At 42.3% G+C, this 13053-nt stretch overlaps 2 protein-coding genes across 6 annotated transcripts in view; one reads left to right on the top strand and one right to left on the bottom strand.

The window, feature by feature from the left end:
* Positions 1-13053, top strand: part of EPB41L5 (erythrocyte membrane protein band 4.1 like 5) — a 139695-nt gene that overhangs the window by 85728 nt on the left and 40914 nt on the right. Inside the window, exon 27 of one of the 3 annotated variants that reach the window (XR_007768389.1) lies at positions 402-461. The exons of 1 other annotated variant lie outside the window; for it this stretch is intronic. Coding sequence is in view for 1 of the 2 variants with exons in the window: in XM_050917027.1 (XP_050772984.1) it covers positions 402-459 (58 nt within the window). In the remaining variant the exon portion in view is untranslated. Of the gene's footprint in view, positions 1-401; positions 5889-13053 lie in introns of those variants that run through there. One more of the 3 variants, XM_050917027.1, reaches the window with a different exon arrangement.
* Positions 7516-13053, bottom strand: part of LOC127030478 (kelch domain-containing protein 2-like) — a 29295-nt gene continuing 23757 nt past the window's right edge. For 2 of the 3 annotated variants that reach the window (XM_050917102.1, XM_050917103.1), the window contains one exon: positions 7516-12816. In XM_050917102.1, coding sequence (XP_050773059.1) covers positions 12117-12816 — 700 coding nt within the window. In that variant the 3' untranslated portion in view covers positions 7516-12116. The remainder of the gene's footprint in view (positions 12817-13053) is intronic. The other variant, XM_050917104.1, reaches the window with a different exon arrangement.

Genomic DNA, 13053 nt, shown 5'->3' with positions numbered 1-13053 from the left:
AGTTGACTCACTTTAGATGAAAAAATAACGTGGTTAAATTAGCATTAAAATCCTGTGCCCTTCCCTACAGTCAGGTTTGGAGCAGAGTTAAACCATGCTAGTGTGTGTTGGTCCCAGCGTGCGCAGACATCTTAGTGCTAATTGTTCTCCTGAACCTTCCTCTTGAGCAGCCAAGAATGTAGGCTAGCTGCTAGGTGTATTTCAGGCAGCAGACAGTATCCTTTGCTCCTCAGCAGCTGTGAGCTCTTACCCTCCAGTCAGTGCCAGCTTTCCATAGAGTTGTTGGAGCACAGCTAAACTCATGGTCTTTGCCCCAGTAGTAGCGTTTTGCACTTCTCCCAGCATCTGGTTCCATTGAAGAGCATATTTACGGAGTCTTTGCTTTGCTTTCCTCTCTTTAGCCCCGTCACGGAGGATCCTGCGATAAAACCGAAATGTTTACTCACCACTGAACTCTGAGAGGAGGGAGCTTCAGTGCTTCCAATCTGCTGAAAATTCAAACCTTCTAGCATCTTCAAGGAGCCCTTTGGAAGGACCTACCTGGGATTAAGCTCTTGCTGGATGTGGCCACAAAAGACCAGCTGCTTTGCTGAGAATCTGGAGGGAAACTTTCATATTTGTTGCAGTTCAGCTAGAACTATAATATAAACTAGGATGTAAAGCTCCACGGATGGACGAGAGATGAAGCACACGCTGGAACTAGTTCTGGGCATGAATAACGAAATCTAGGAGAGTTTCATCCATATTTGACTTAGTTTCTTTACCTTTACAGCTTCATAGATGGAAAGTGTTCGCTCTGATATCAGCCCACTCACTTTGTGAAAAGTTGTGGGCCAGAGCTTCATAACTTGACACTGGGAGAAATTAAAAGAACTTCTAGGGCCAGCAGCTGGTTATGAATATAAATGATGACTAATAGCGATAATGGTAATTTTATACAATCAAGGCCATTCTTTTCTGTGTGAATGTCCCTTCTCTGTTTTCCTTTGTACCAACATGGACAAGCCTTCTTGGCCTTAACCCTCTTTGTAGTCTTTTGCACCTTCTCTTTACAGCACCTGGAAAGAAATGAAAATCCAGCCCATGGGTGCCCATTTACCCCGGTAACTGGATTTAAGCTGCTCTTTGTAGCCAGAGAAAGGAAGAATTCTTCTGCCAAACAGCTTAGCATTCCCAGAGAAAGGTAGAGAGGTCTCACATTTTGTCCCAGACATCTTCATTTCCTAGAAGACTTAACAAACATATTTAGATGTGTTTTAAGCCATAGAGATGCATCCTAGTTTGCATGTGAAAGCGAGACCTAAGGATGAAGGGCGTGAACACAGGGACTTGCCAAAGGCTAGTCTCGGTTGTTTTTTTTAGGGCTAGGAGGGACTTTTCAGTGTTGATCTTGGTTCTGTGGGTGTTTCCAGCTGCTATTATTTAAGAACACTTGACTAGCTGGTTAGTGGCACAAGTGTACAAACAGAACAGTTAATATCCCACCTGCATTCAGTTCCAAACTTCAATATCAGGTGGGACTGAGAGTGGAAAGAGGTCATCTGGGGACAGAAAGAGGATCAAGGGTCAAATGTCTCCTAATGGCAATTCACCCATTTGGGTAGGTGGAAGGTAGGAGCATTTGTGCAAGAGTGGTGATTAGACTACACACTGCAGAGTGCTGACCTTCCTGTACTAATGGCAAACATGTTCGCTGCCACGTACTAAGGAGGATTAGGATACAGACAGTAGGCCAGCTTGAAGAGACCATTAGGGCTGCAGGCAATAGGGTCCCCAGCAGAAACCACACCGATGAGCCTTTAGATACGATAGTGGTGAGTACTATCGAAAACTTTAACAAAAGGTCAAAGGAAGGAGAAAAATGGGAGCCCAGTTGGACAATAATTTGATGTCCTTTATCATGACTGTGTCCTAACAGGAATGCCTGGTTGAAATAGCAAGGGGGGTAGTTTCTGTGTTTGTGACTGGGGCCAGAAACTGGTCTCTGCATAGTGCTGTATTTTATAAATATTTACATGCAGTTAGTTCATGTTGGCAGAAACACTTTTAAAGAACATTCTTAAACTTTTGCCCATTTTCACTCCTGCTCGCTTAAAATCTGCACATTTCTAAATGTGGAAAATAAAAACTGGACTGAACCACTGTGGTGATGAGAGAGAATGGGTTAGTTTTGGGCTGGTTTTTTCCTCAGCATAACAGAGTTTGCTGCTGCTGAATGTGGCTGGGTCTGTCAGGGGCAAGATGCTTATTGAGAGTGATGTTAAGGAAGGAATGGCTTATCGTACATAGCCAACTGTCACTCTTCAGTCCCTTCTCCCCCCACACCAGCCCCCCAAAAATAAAATAAATAAGGCCTTACATAGGGAAGAATAGAAAACATAAGTAGCAGTGGGGCTTGGTAGACTGGCCCGTGACTGTGTGTGGATAGTGGTTCCCAGGCACTGCTACAGGAACCAGTGGTAGGGATTTGTGACTGGTACCACAGGTTTTCCTACACTCTCTATGCACTGACTGTGAGAGGAATTGAGCAGCCCACGTCCTCACTGACTCCAGCACTTCTCATCCTCAAAGTGAACTTCTGTCATAGGCCAGATGTGGTTCTGCTCACTCCCCATTCAGCTGTATCCACTGTAGTAGAGGTCTGGATTGTTTACTCGTCACGTCCAAGCTTTGTTGCAGGTTAGGATGGATCTGGCTTCCTGGCTCAGACCTTAGTCTGGGTTAGTACGTTTGCCCAAAAAGGTTGCTTCAGCAATAGGAAGCTACAGGTGCAGGAACAAAGCCATTACTATGATGGAGAAACTTGGCACTTCCTGTTAACCTGTTTGCTCAGCAGCAGCACCTGCCAGAGAGATTTGTTGGTTTTGTCAACAGACCGAAGACAGTAGAATTTTAATTTAAAACAAGTTTGTTAGTTGATACAGCAGGTTGAGGTGAACTGTGCACTGGCCACAGGAGCCTCTTAACAAAATAAAATAATTAAGCATAGTGCATAGTATGTGCAGTCCCTCCCCAGTCCTCTTCTCAGTGATCATCTGTGTCCAATAAATTATACATGGTGATGAAAATATTGTGCCCCTAAAATCTAAATAGTTTAATGCTGAATTAATTAGTGTGACCTTTTTAATCCCTTAGAACTATGGCCAGGATTTTTCCAAACTAACTAGTGATTTTAGATGCCTGGATTTTTGGTGCCCAGCTTCAGATATTTGGGATGAAATCTTGGCCCCATTGAGGTCAATGGCAAACTCTTAATGACTTAAAGGGGGGCAAGGAGTTTACCACTAATTTGCAGAGGGTGAGTGCGTCCCACTCTCTGAAAATTAGGGCCTTTTAAATATCTAGTTGGGCACCCACAATTGTCAGTCACTCTGGAAAATTGTAACCTGTAAATCCTGTTCTGTTCCAATGATGATCTGATGCTTATAGTTTTGTTTCACTAAAATGTTACTTACAAAATGGCAGATGTAAGTGCAGTAGCCTGATTGGCTGCTGAATCCATATTGTATATTACAGAGGACCCATATTTACCAAAACAAAGAAAAATACAGGAACCGTGACACCTACAGAGTATCAATTACTGCCTTTCGTCCACTCGGAAGGGGGCATTTCTTATCATTTCCTGTTATTTACTGACTGTGTAGAAGGCCCAGCTGACCTGTAAAATGTTGCCCATTGGCATTTAGTTATTTTGAGTGCTTCATCTATAAAATTCTGTCATCCAGGTTTTGAATTTGTTGTTGGGACATTTGATGACATTGAACAGTTACAAAATACAGCAAAAAAGCCCTTTTAAAATTTGAAAAGAATGAGAAATAGGCAATTTGTACCACCCAATATGTGGCATTCAAAGAGGGGAAAAACCCAGCTCCCAGAACCAAGGAGTTAATCTCCATTTGAATTACGAAACTATCACCCTACTTTACTGATGCTTATTCCAGTTTATAGTAATTAAATGTTGCATTTTGCCTCTTCCTCTTTTACTGTGTTGGTGTTTAGTTTCTTGATATCAAACAGGGATTAGTAAAATACTTTATGTCTGGAATTAAAATGTGACAATTGTAAACACATTGCAGAAGGGTGGCTGGACCACGTGACCACCTTGGTTATGGAAATATAAATAGAAACTAATTTACCTTTATTAATCTCATGGAAGTGATGGCTCTTAAAGCTCCAGCATCGATCTCATCCGATGAGCCTGACAGCAGCAGGTTGGAGAGTCTAAACTCCGTGAGTAATAATTTCCATTGAAATGTTTATGTAATAAATTCCATAGCTACTTACATCATATGTTCACTTATGCCATATACATGGGGCATCAGAATTAGCGTGCAGGATCTTGGAGACCAAAACCACAGGCCTCTTTACCACTTTAACTAAAGGAATATGGCTCTGCTAGTAAGAAAGACAGGCAGTATAAAGCAGTACTTATACATTAGCCAGTTAAAGTACATACGTAAGTATGAATTTCTTCAAATCTGAGCATTAGCCTTGGTAGCACAGTAGGACTTTAGTTTGGACTGTTTTCTGAACAAATAACTCTGGGAAGGAAAAACTTGCTGCTCCAGGAAAGAAACTCTGGATAATAGCTCAGTTCAAATTTGGGTTTCTTTCCACAAACCTCTTCTTTTCAGTCTTGTTTTGTTTCCCAATCTCTCCCCTGCCCCACACCTCCCTTTTTGTCTTCAGCACATTCCTGCCTCTTGCAAGAGATGCTGTACTACGCAATCATCCTTCCCCTTCACAAGCAGCATGGGGCTATATTGTCAAGTACTAAACATGCGCTGCTAGAAAGCACACCTCCTATATTAGGGCATTCATCTAGCAGCTGTGTCTCTTGACCAACTATCAGCCCAGCACCTTGTCATGTGAGATGTCTTATCAGAACTTCTTGGATTAGCAGCAAACTCTGTTAGCCCTACACTCTGTCACACCCAAGGCTTTTCACAAATAGCTGGACAACAGTACATTTTTATTTAAAAAATCCTTGTTTTTAATGGCCTTTTAATGATACAAGTGTAACCCAGTTTAACACAGAGTAGCAGAGAGCCCAATGGGTTGCACAAGAAGACTCATCAGAGGCATCTTTAAAAATTCCTATAACAGAACAGCCAGTTGAAAATGGGAAAAGCTGGGCGATACATTATGCTCTGCTAAACTCTGGGAGTTGTTTTCTGGCCCAGAGCAGTCCTCATTCTACCTGAATCTTTCATAGGACTTTAGGAATAGTGCAGGTCCCCTACTCCAATGCATTAAAATTAAATGACTTTTATAAGCACACTAGGTTTTTATGATTAGAGAGCGAAATCCAGGCAGTTTGAAGAGTCCTGCATTTGAGACCTGTGATCTGGAGCACTTGGTATTAGCATTTGAAACTGGGCATCAGGATGTTCCCCTTCAGCTCAAGTGCTGAAGCCCCATGGAACTGTTCGTGGTAGGGAGCGGGTATTGCACAATGCGGGAGGAAGACAGGAATCTAATGTGATGTTCCCAGCCATTTTACTTTCTGGCTGAGCACTTCACTTCTCTGGTTTCCTCCCACACACACAACTAATTACACGTAACTGGACAAACTTATTTCAAAGTATGTAAGAATATTTTTTAGCGAGACAGTTTTGTTAAAAATCACACTAGCTACTGTATTTTTACGTTTTATATGTAAAGCTTGACAATAGCTCAAGGTATAATTTATTTGTTTGGTTTTTTATAAAGTTCACCCTCCTGCTTCACGACTATAGCCAATGTATAAACTGTATTAGAGGCACTGCACCGAGCTTCGTGTTGAGTCTGTACATGGGAACAAGAACTGTGATTTGTAGTCCACTCAGAATCAATTATGAATTGTTTTTATTGTAGTTTTCTCTTAAATATACCACATCTGTGCAAAACGGTCTCCCAGAGTCATCTTTCCTTCGAACGTCACTTCCACAAAATTGTAAGGCAGCTAACGTGACTTTAGCAGGGCAGGCTAGCCAAGAGTCAGTGTAGGAAATTAACTATCGGAGGTCAAAAGACTCCCCCAGTGAAACCAAAGCAAAAGAGCTTTTTGCAGGTAAACGATGTGACTGGTAAACACTCTATCTGTGTTATAGTTCGTGTGTCATCTATAATAAAGCGTTAGCCCCAGCCAATACAAGCCACATGTTTCTCCCCAAAAGTTAAGGTTTGCTGGCAGCCTCTTGCTTGAAATAGTGTTGCTGGAGAGACTCTGTTCATGGAAAGACTTTTAACCCATACTCGGCTAAATAGATTAAGACTCTGACCCCTATCACAGACTTGTCTGTGACCGTTTGTGACTAAAATGCAATTTAAGTAAGATATATTAAAACATGTAGATAACTCAGAGTATTAAGTGCCAGATTTTTTAATGGGGGCTATTGGCAGAACACTTGTGGAAAACTGGCTATTTATGTGTGTAAATAGGAGCTTGAACACGTTTGAAACCTCTGTCACAGGATGCACTCACCGCTGGTAGTGCTTCCTCCAGATTGCACTGGAGATTAACTCAGGTGTTGTGCCCTCCTCAGGCAGTGTCCCTCCTGGCATCCTCTAGCCCTGCGGACCCTCCTCTTCGTGACTCATCCCTCCAGCCAGGTCACTGTGTGGTTTCCATTTCCGGGGGGAGGGAGGGTGTTACCCAAAGTCTTTCCACAGTGTATCAGGCAGTCCATTGTCTTCTGCCTGTCAATGCCACATCCCCAGTGGCTGGTGGGGGAACCTGGGCTTGCCTGTTCCAGGTTCCAGCTCAGGGGCCCTTCCGTCAGCAGCCATGCTTTGCTGCTTTCCCCCTGAGCCTCTCCTACCTTTCTGGGTTCACCAGCCTCCCTGCTCCCTCTTCCCAGGGAGTGACTGCAGCCTACCTCCTTGCTGCCCCTTTCTATTGCTAGCTCCTGGGCTTTATACAAGCCCCTCCTGTTTCTGTCCTACTGAGTCTGCTCCCAAACAATTCTCAGCTCCCTGGCTCCTCCTCCAGGTGCAGCCTGTGGAATTAATTAGCCCACTTGGCCATCTTAACCCCTTCCAGTCTTGTGTGGGTTAGACACCCCATTACAGTCCCTAAACGTATAGCTTAGTTGGCGGTTTATAATGTATCTATTTTTATAGCCCAAGTAAAGAATTGGAGACATCGGAAAAAAAAAAAAAGGGAGGGGCTGAGACTTGGGGAGCTGGAAGACCTGTTTGTAGAAACAAACATAAGCCAATTATTGCTAATTAAATTCAGGAAAGTGTCAAAATAAATGGGATGATTTTTTACTCGTGCTCTCTCCCCGTTTCACAGCTATATCCATTTAAGAACATGACTCCCAAGAAGGCACTTCTGCTTACCCCTTACTGGAAAAATGTGAGAGCTGAGCAGGTCAAAATTGTCCTTTAGCCATGTAATGAAAGGGAAGAGTGAGTTAAATCAGAAGGAAGTGAAGAGCTCTAGCAAAAGCTGCAAAGTTTCCATGTCCTCTAACTCAACTATATTTTTCAAACCTGCTTCTAAAGTTTATAACAAAATCATGAAACAGGTTGACTTAACATTCTTTTATTGAATTAGAAAAACTAAATTTACTTTTGCCTCTTATCATTCACAATAAAACATCCATTTTGGAGCTAACTGCCCTGCCCTCGATATTGATAAACACAGTTTCTTCTATCAGAGGGGTAGCCGTGTTAGTCTGGATCTGTAAAAGCAGCAAAGAATCCTGTAGCATCTTATAGACTAACAGACGTATTGGAGCATGAGTTTCCGTGGGTGAATATCCAGTTCGTCGGAGGCATCTTTGCCGCTTTTACAGTTTCTTCTGTTGCTCAGGAGTCGCCAATGGTAAACAAAGAATCAGAATATTCTGACCTAATGTAGATTTACTGTGTCTTAAAAAAAAGTTATTAAATCAATAAGATCAGATTTGTTCTTGTATCTTAATTCTATAAATATACTAGATTTTAAAATAGTCTAGTCTCACTTTTCAAGCTGTAACAATACATTTGCAGTTCCAGAACAGGTTAATACAAATAGCCAGGTTATACCCTTTCACTTCATGAAGTGAATGTACTGCTTATGAAATGTTTCAAGCATTGGAAAATAGTATATTTAGGCAGTGAAGAGGTACAGGACAGATGGCAGCAGTGCAAGCTCCTGCCATGCTGGCCTGCTGCCTGTGCTTAAGTGAGCAGCCCTAGCAGAGGAATGAGTCCCTTCACCCGACTTGCCAACAAAGATGCTAATGGTGGTGATAGCTACTAACTGGAGCTGATCCACTGATTATTTCACACAGACCACTGCAGTGCCACCAGATGGTAATGACTTTTGGTGATTACTAACTTGGGCCAGGGTTAAACTAATAACAATTCCTGAATCCTTGCCAAAGGCATATATAGATAGGGTGAGCAGCTGTAACGGGGTTATGGAGCATTTTGTTCAAGTTGGCTAACTTTTCCCCTCCTTTTAGAAATAAACATTTTCATTAAAAATCTTACTAGGTACCAAGCAAGGGAAAGGGTGATGCTATTCAGGGTTTCTGGAAAACATTACCGCAGCCATTAACTACAGTAACTGTTACTAAAGCACTGAAATGGAAGCTGCTCCAGTTGATAGTAATGCAGTGCTGAAAGCAAATATTGCTTACTGAGGGCTCAGTTCAAGCTGTTGGCAGCTTGCTATGGCAGCAGGCTAGGAATACAAACATTCATGGCAAAAAGGCACTCATGCCCCCACGGAGGAGAGCTCCTGTCTGTAAGTGACTGACACACACAAGGCTGATCTCTTTGAATTTCAAAACCTCCATTCCAGTATCAAATCAGATTTGTTTTTAAAGACTTAGAAGTAAGTCAGCCAGCGAATGAACAGTCTCTGCTGGCATCTAGGGGTGATCTACAGCTGCCCTTTGCAGCTACATAACCTTTCTCTCCCCAACCAATCCTAGAGAAGATAAAAGTCAATAGGGGCCACACAGCTCACTCTGGCTGACATAAAAACAGACCCATCAGTAAGCCAGGGAAAAACATGCATCTGATGTGCTCTGCCTATGCTTAACTCTGATGTCACTGAGCCGAATTGTTAGGGAGCTGCGTTCAGTCAGAGCCTGCACTGTAACCAGTCACTTCACACCAACCCAAAATATAGCGCACATATACATTTCTACTGAAGATTTGAGACTGTGTTGTGGGTCTAGGCAATCCTAGAGGCTCCTGGAACCTCCACTGTCTAATCAGTGGTTGGAAACATGCCTGTCTGTGTCAAAAGAGGTAAATTCCTTGTTTGATGTTTATAATGTGTAAAAATAAGTCCGTGATTGAGACTAGAAACCCCTTTGTAGAAGAGTAATGCAGGCTTAGTACAGTAGAACTTCCGTTACGAGCAGACCTTTCAACCCCATGCCTCGGTTGGAAAGAACATACTCAGGCAACAGCAGACAAAGAGAAAAGCAGGTACAGTGTTCTGTTCAACATAAACTACTAAAAAAATAAAGGGAAAGCAGCATTTGTCTTCTGCATAGTAAAGTTTCAAAGTTGTATTAAGTCACTGTTCAGTTGTAAACTTTTGAAAGAACAACCATAACGTTTTGTTCAGAGTTACAAACAACTTCCATTCCCGAGGTGTTTGCAACACTGAGGTTCTCCTGTACTCTGATGGTGTAGTTAGAACTGTTCCTTTTCCAGATGTAGGAATTAATGTACATCTCAGCTGCCTTCACAGCAATCTGAAATAATTCCATGGTTTCTTAACGTATTACCCTCCTCAAACCAGTATTTGGATTAAGTAGCCGGTATTAAAATAACACTGCTACCAGTATCATTAAAAGTTTGACTGCAGTAATAAGAGAAGCTGAAGATTAACCATTAAGTTAAATAACTCCGTAGTTAATTTATATGGAAATATCAAATAGCTCTGTGGGCTAGGCTGACAAATACATGACATAATAAAGGCAGACGTTTTGTGACACTATTTTAAAAAGTGATACATCTGATTAATGAAACTAGATGGAGGGGGATTTTTTAAAACATCCTAAAATAAATCCTAAATAAAAGGAGGGCCCAAACACTTTTGCCATATATCTGAACCTCATTCATTTATGCTACATTTGGCCTTCATTACAAGGTACACGTTTGGGGTCATAAAAATACATTATTAAAAACATCATGAAATTGAGAAAAATAGCCTGAACTTGCCAGGTACTGAATCTCCTGAAAAGTGCTGAATATTCTTCAGTGGCAATTGAGGGTGCTCTAAACTCCTCAGGATCAGGCCATGAAATGGCAGCATCTAGCAAAAAAAAATTGCAGTAGCTTGTGCATGTACATTCAGTACTTTTACCTTTCAACTTTTCCCAGCATTTGCAGGAAAGCCACTACTGAGTTCTATGGAGATGCTTTTTTTTTTTCTTTGCACTCGCTATAGAAGGGAAATGTGTGATATGCACTTTGCTATTTTAAGGCATGTGAAAACAATTTTTTTAAAATGACAGAGCTGAAGGATTAAAGCAGAAATTAGAAAGGAAGTAGCATTTCCCCTTGACTCTGGCCCCAATTTTTGAGCTCTGTCAGCATGAACAGTTTCTCACTCCGTTTTGTTGAACCAAAAAGCTCAGTTAAAAGCTCTCTCTTTTTCCAGAAGGAAAATGTCCAAGGTTTTGATCATGTCCTAGGTCCTAGGATCTATCTTGCAGCACTATTTTATAGCTTCTCCATGGCCACCTATGCTTCCTGCAGCATGGTGATCAGTACATCACTAAATATTCAACTGGGGTCTAAGTACCACCAGGGCCTAACAATATAACTCCTTTGGTGTTATCGTCAGTCCCTATGTTAATACAACTCAAGACCTCATTTGCTCATTTTATGGCTGCTGTATGCTGGTCTGTCTCTATATCCAAAACCCCAAAATCTTCCATTTAAATAGCATAATACTGCTGCCCACTTGGCCCAGACAATTAGCCCATACTCAGGACCTTGAGGGTTGTTTCAGTTAGAAGGATAAATTGGTAATATGAGTCAGGAATATTTTTTGGTGCAATCTTGTTTCATTACAGAGACTGAACACAAAGTCCTGTTTCCCTGAACACAGTAGAAATAAACAGGCAGTTCCTTTATTAACAATTCCCAGGTCTTCCTCTGCAGCATGCTCTGTCACTTCTCCCTCTCTGGGCTTTCCTCACTTTCCTTTTGAACACATACAAAGCTTGCCAAATAATCTCTAGACTCTGTGTTTGCAAGAGGGCCCCTTAGGGAAACCCTCAGACCTGCTCAGACTTTACCATATGGCCCAGTGTCTTATGCACTATTCTCCTATTGCTTCTAGCTATCACTACATAAAGAAGGATGTAATTCCTCCTTCCATTTAGCCTGAAAGTAACATGCATGAGCTTTAACCTGGTCTGTGATTGTTTACAGATCACAGACCTGCTGATGGTAGCCATTAATACAGCTTCCAGCATAACACTGCATTCACAATATGTTCTTCCTTTGTTCCAGTCTGACTCTTGGACAGTTGTCTACACTGACCTGTGTTTGCCATCTGCAATCTGTCCCCTAAATGAATCAAATATATTGTGGCGGTAGCATGTTTAAATACATCCAAATAGTGTTCAAAATTGTGCATTAACCAATACCATAATCTTTTATCAAGAGGACCAACTTTTGACCCATTTACGTGGATGTTGATGGGGTTGCCTTGGTGTAAGTCAAGGCAGAATTGGCACATTTTATTCTGCAAATAGTGCTTGTAAGGCCTAGAAGGACCCACTCAGAGGACCCTTCTAACCTAAAGGGTTCCATGACTGTACACAGGATTGGCCACCAACTTGAAAAAGACTTAGAAAGTGACCAGAAGACTAGGCAACTATAGAGAAGGGTGGAATCAGGAGCTCAATAGGTTGTTCTTAGGGAGGGGGTTGCAAGGAGATCTACTGTACTTTTGGGTTAAAAGAGGATCCCACAAGGATCTGGGTAGGAATCTCTCCACCGCACAAAACCAAGAGCATGAACCGAGATTGTGTAAAAAGAAGTTCAGGTCAGTTATTAGGAAGACTGTTTTTCACCCAAAATGTGAAGCAGGCCACTGGATATAATACTTCCTGGTTAGTTCTGCTGAGAAGCAGGTGGGAATGTTTCTCTTATGTGTGTGTCATTTAAATGCTGTTCAGCTCCATTTGCCAGAGTGAGATTTCACAGAGACTGGACAGGGGCTTGCCCCCAATCAGGAGCAGCATATCAGGATGGTTGGTAACTGCCATGCTCGTAGGTCTCTCAGGCTGACAGTCAGTTCCTCTTCTGTTTTTTGTAACTTCAGCAGCAGTGAGAGCTTGTTCTTGGGAAGCGATGAGGTGGGAGAAATGCTCATTTTTGGAAAATATGCTCTGTGCTTTGTCTGCACACAGTTCTGCCTCTGAAGAGGTTTGGAATGAGCAAAAGCCCAGTGGCTCCAGAGGCTGGCTAAAGGTCTTCATTTCTATCTCGTTGCCACCATCGTTGCTGAATGGTTGGTGTACAGGCTGCTGGCGAAAGTAGCCATGAAAATGGGCATTCTGCTTTGAGACCGACACCAACTTCTGAGGCTCTTTCCCCTTTGGACACCAGTGATTGATGGGGGATGCCCCAGAGAAACCTGGCGTCAGTTGGAAACCAACACCAATTCCCAGGATGCGGTGATACCTTTTAGAAGAAAGAATTACCTCTGTTGTACTAGCCAGTTTTTCCCATATCTGGGAACTGAAATGGTACTTCCACAGGCTGTTGTTAGGCCTAGAGTTTGAAATCCCTCCACCAAAAGTCAGCATGGAGTCTTGAAAGACCACAGAAGAGTGTCCCACCACTTTTGGAGGACCTTGGCTAAACACAAGGACAGGCAACATTTAGTGCTTATAAAAACAAGAAGAATATTCATTATTTCAGTTGGAAAAGGAAATGGTCAGAACACTTCTGCCTGCCCTGGGGCATCAAAACCTTGTCCAGCTCAGAGCTGCCTTGGCAACTTGCCCAAAGATCAAGGATATTTTCCTGATATAAAATGCAGCAGACTGCAGCCACTTTCATCTTTTGATATGGAAGGGTGATCCACAGAGACAA

The sequence above is a fragment of the Gopherus flavomarginatus genome, chromosome 10 (genome assembly GCF_025201925.1).
Source record: "Gopherus flavomarginatus isolate rGopFla2 chromosome 10, rGopFla2.mat.asm, whole genome shotgun sequence".
Lineage (NCBI taxonomy): Eukaryota > Metazoa > Chordata > Testudines > Testudinidae > Gopherus > Gopherus flavomarginatus.
Note: the sequence above shows the minus strand (reverse complement) of the source record. Positions and strands in the feature narration are given on the sequence as shown.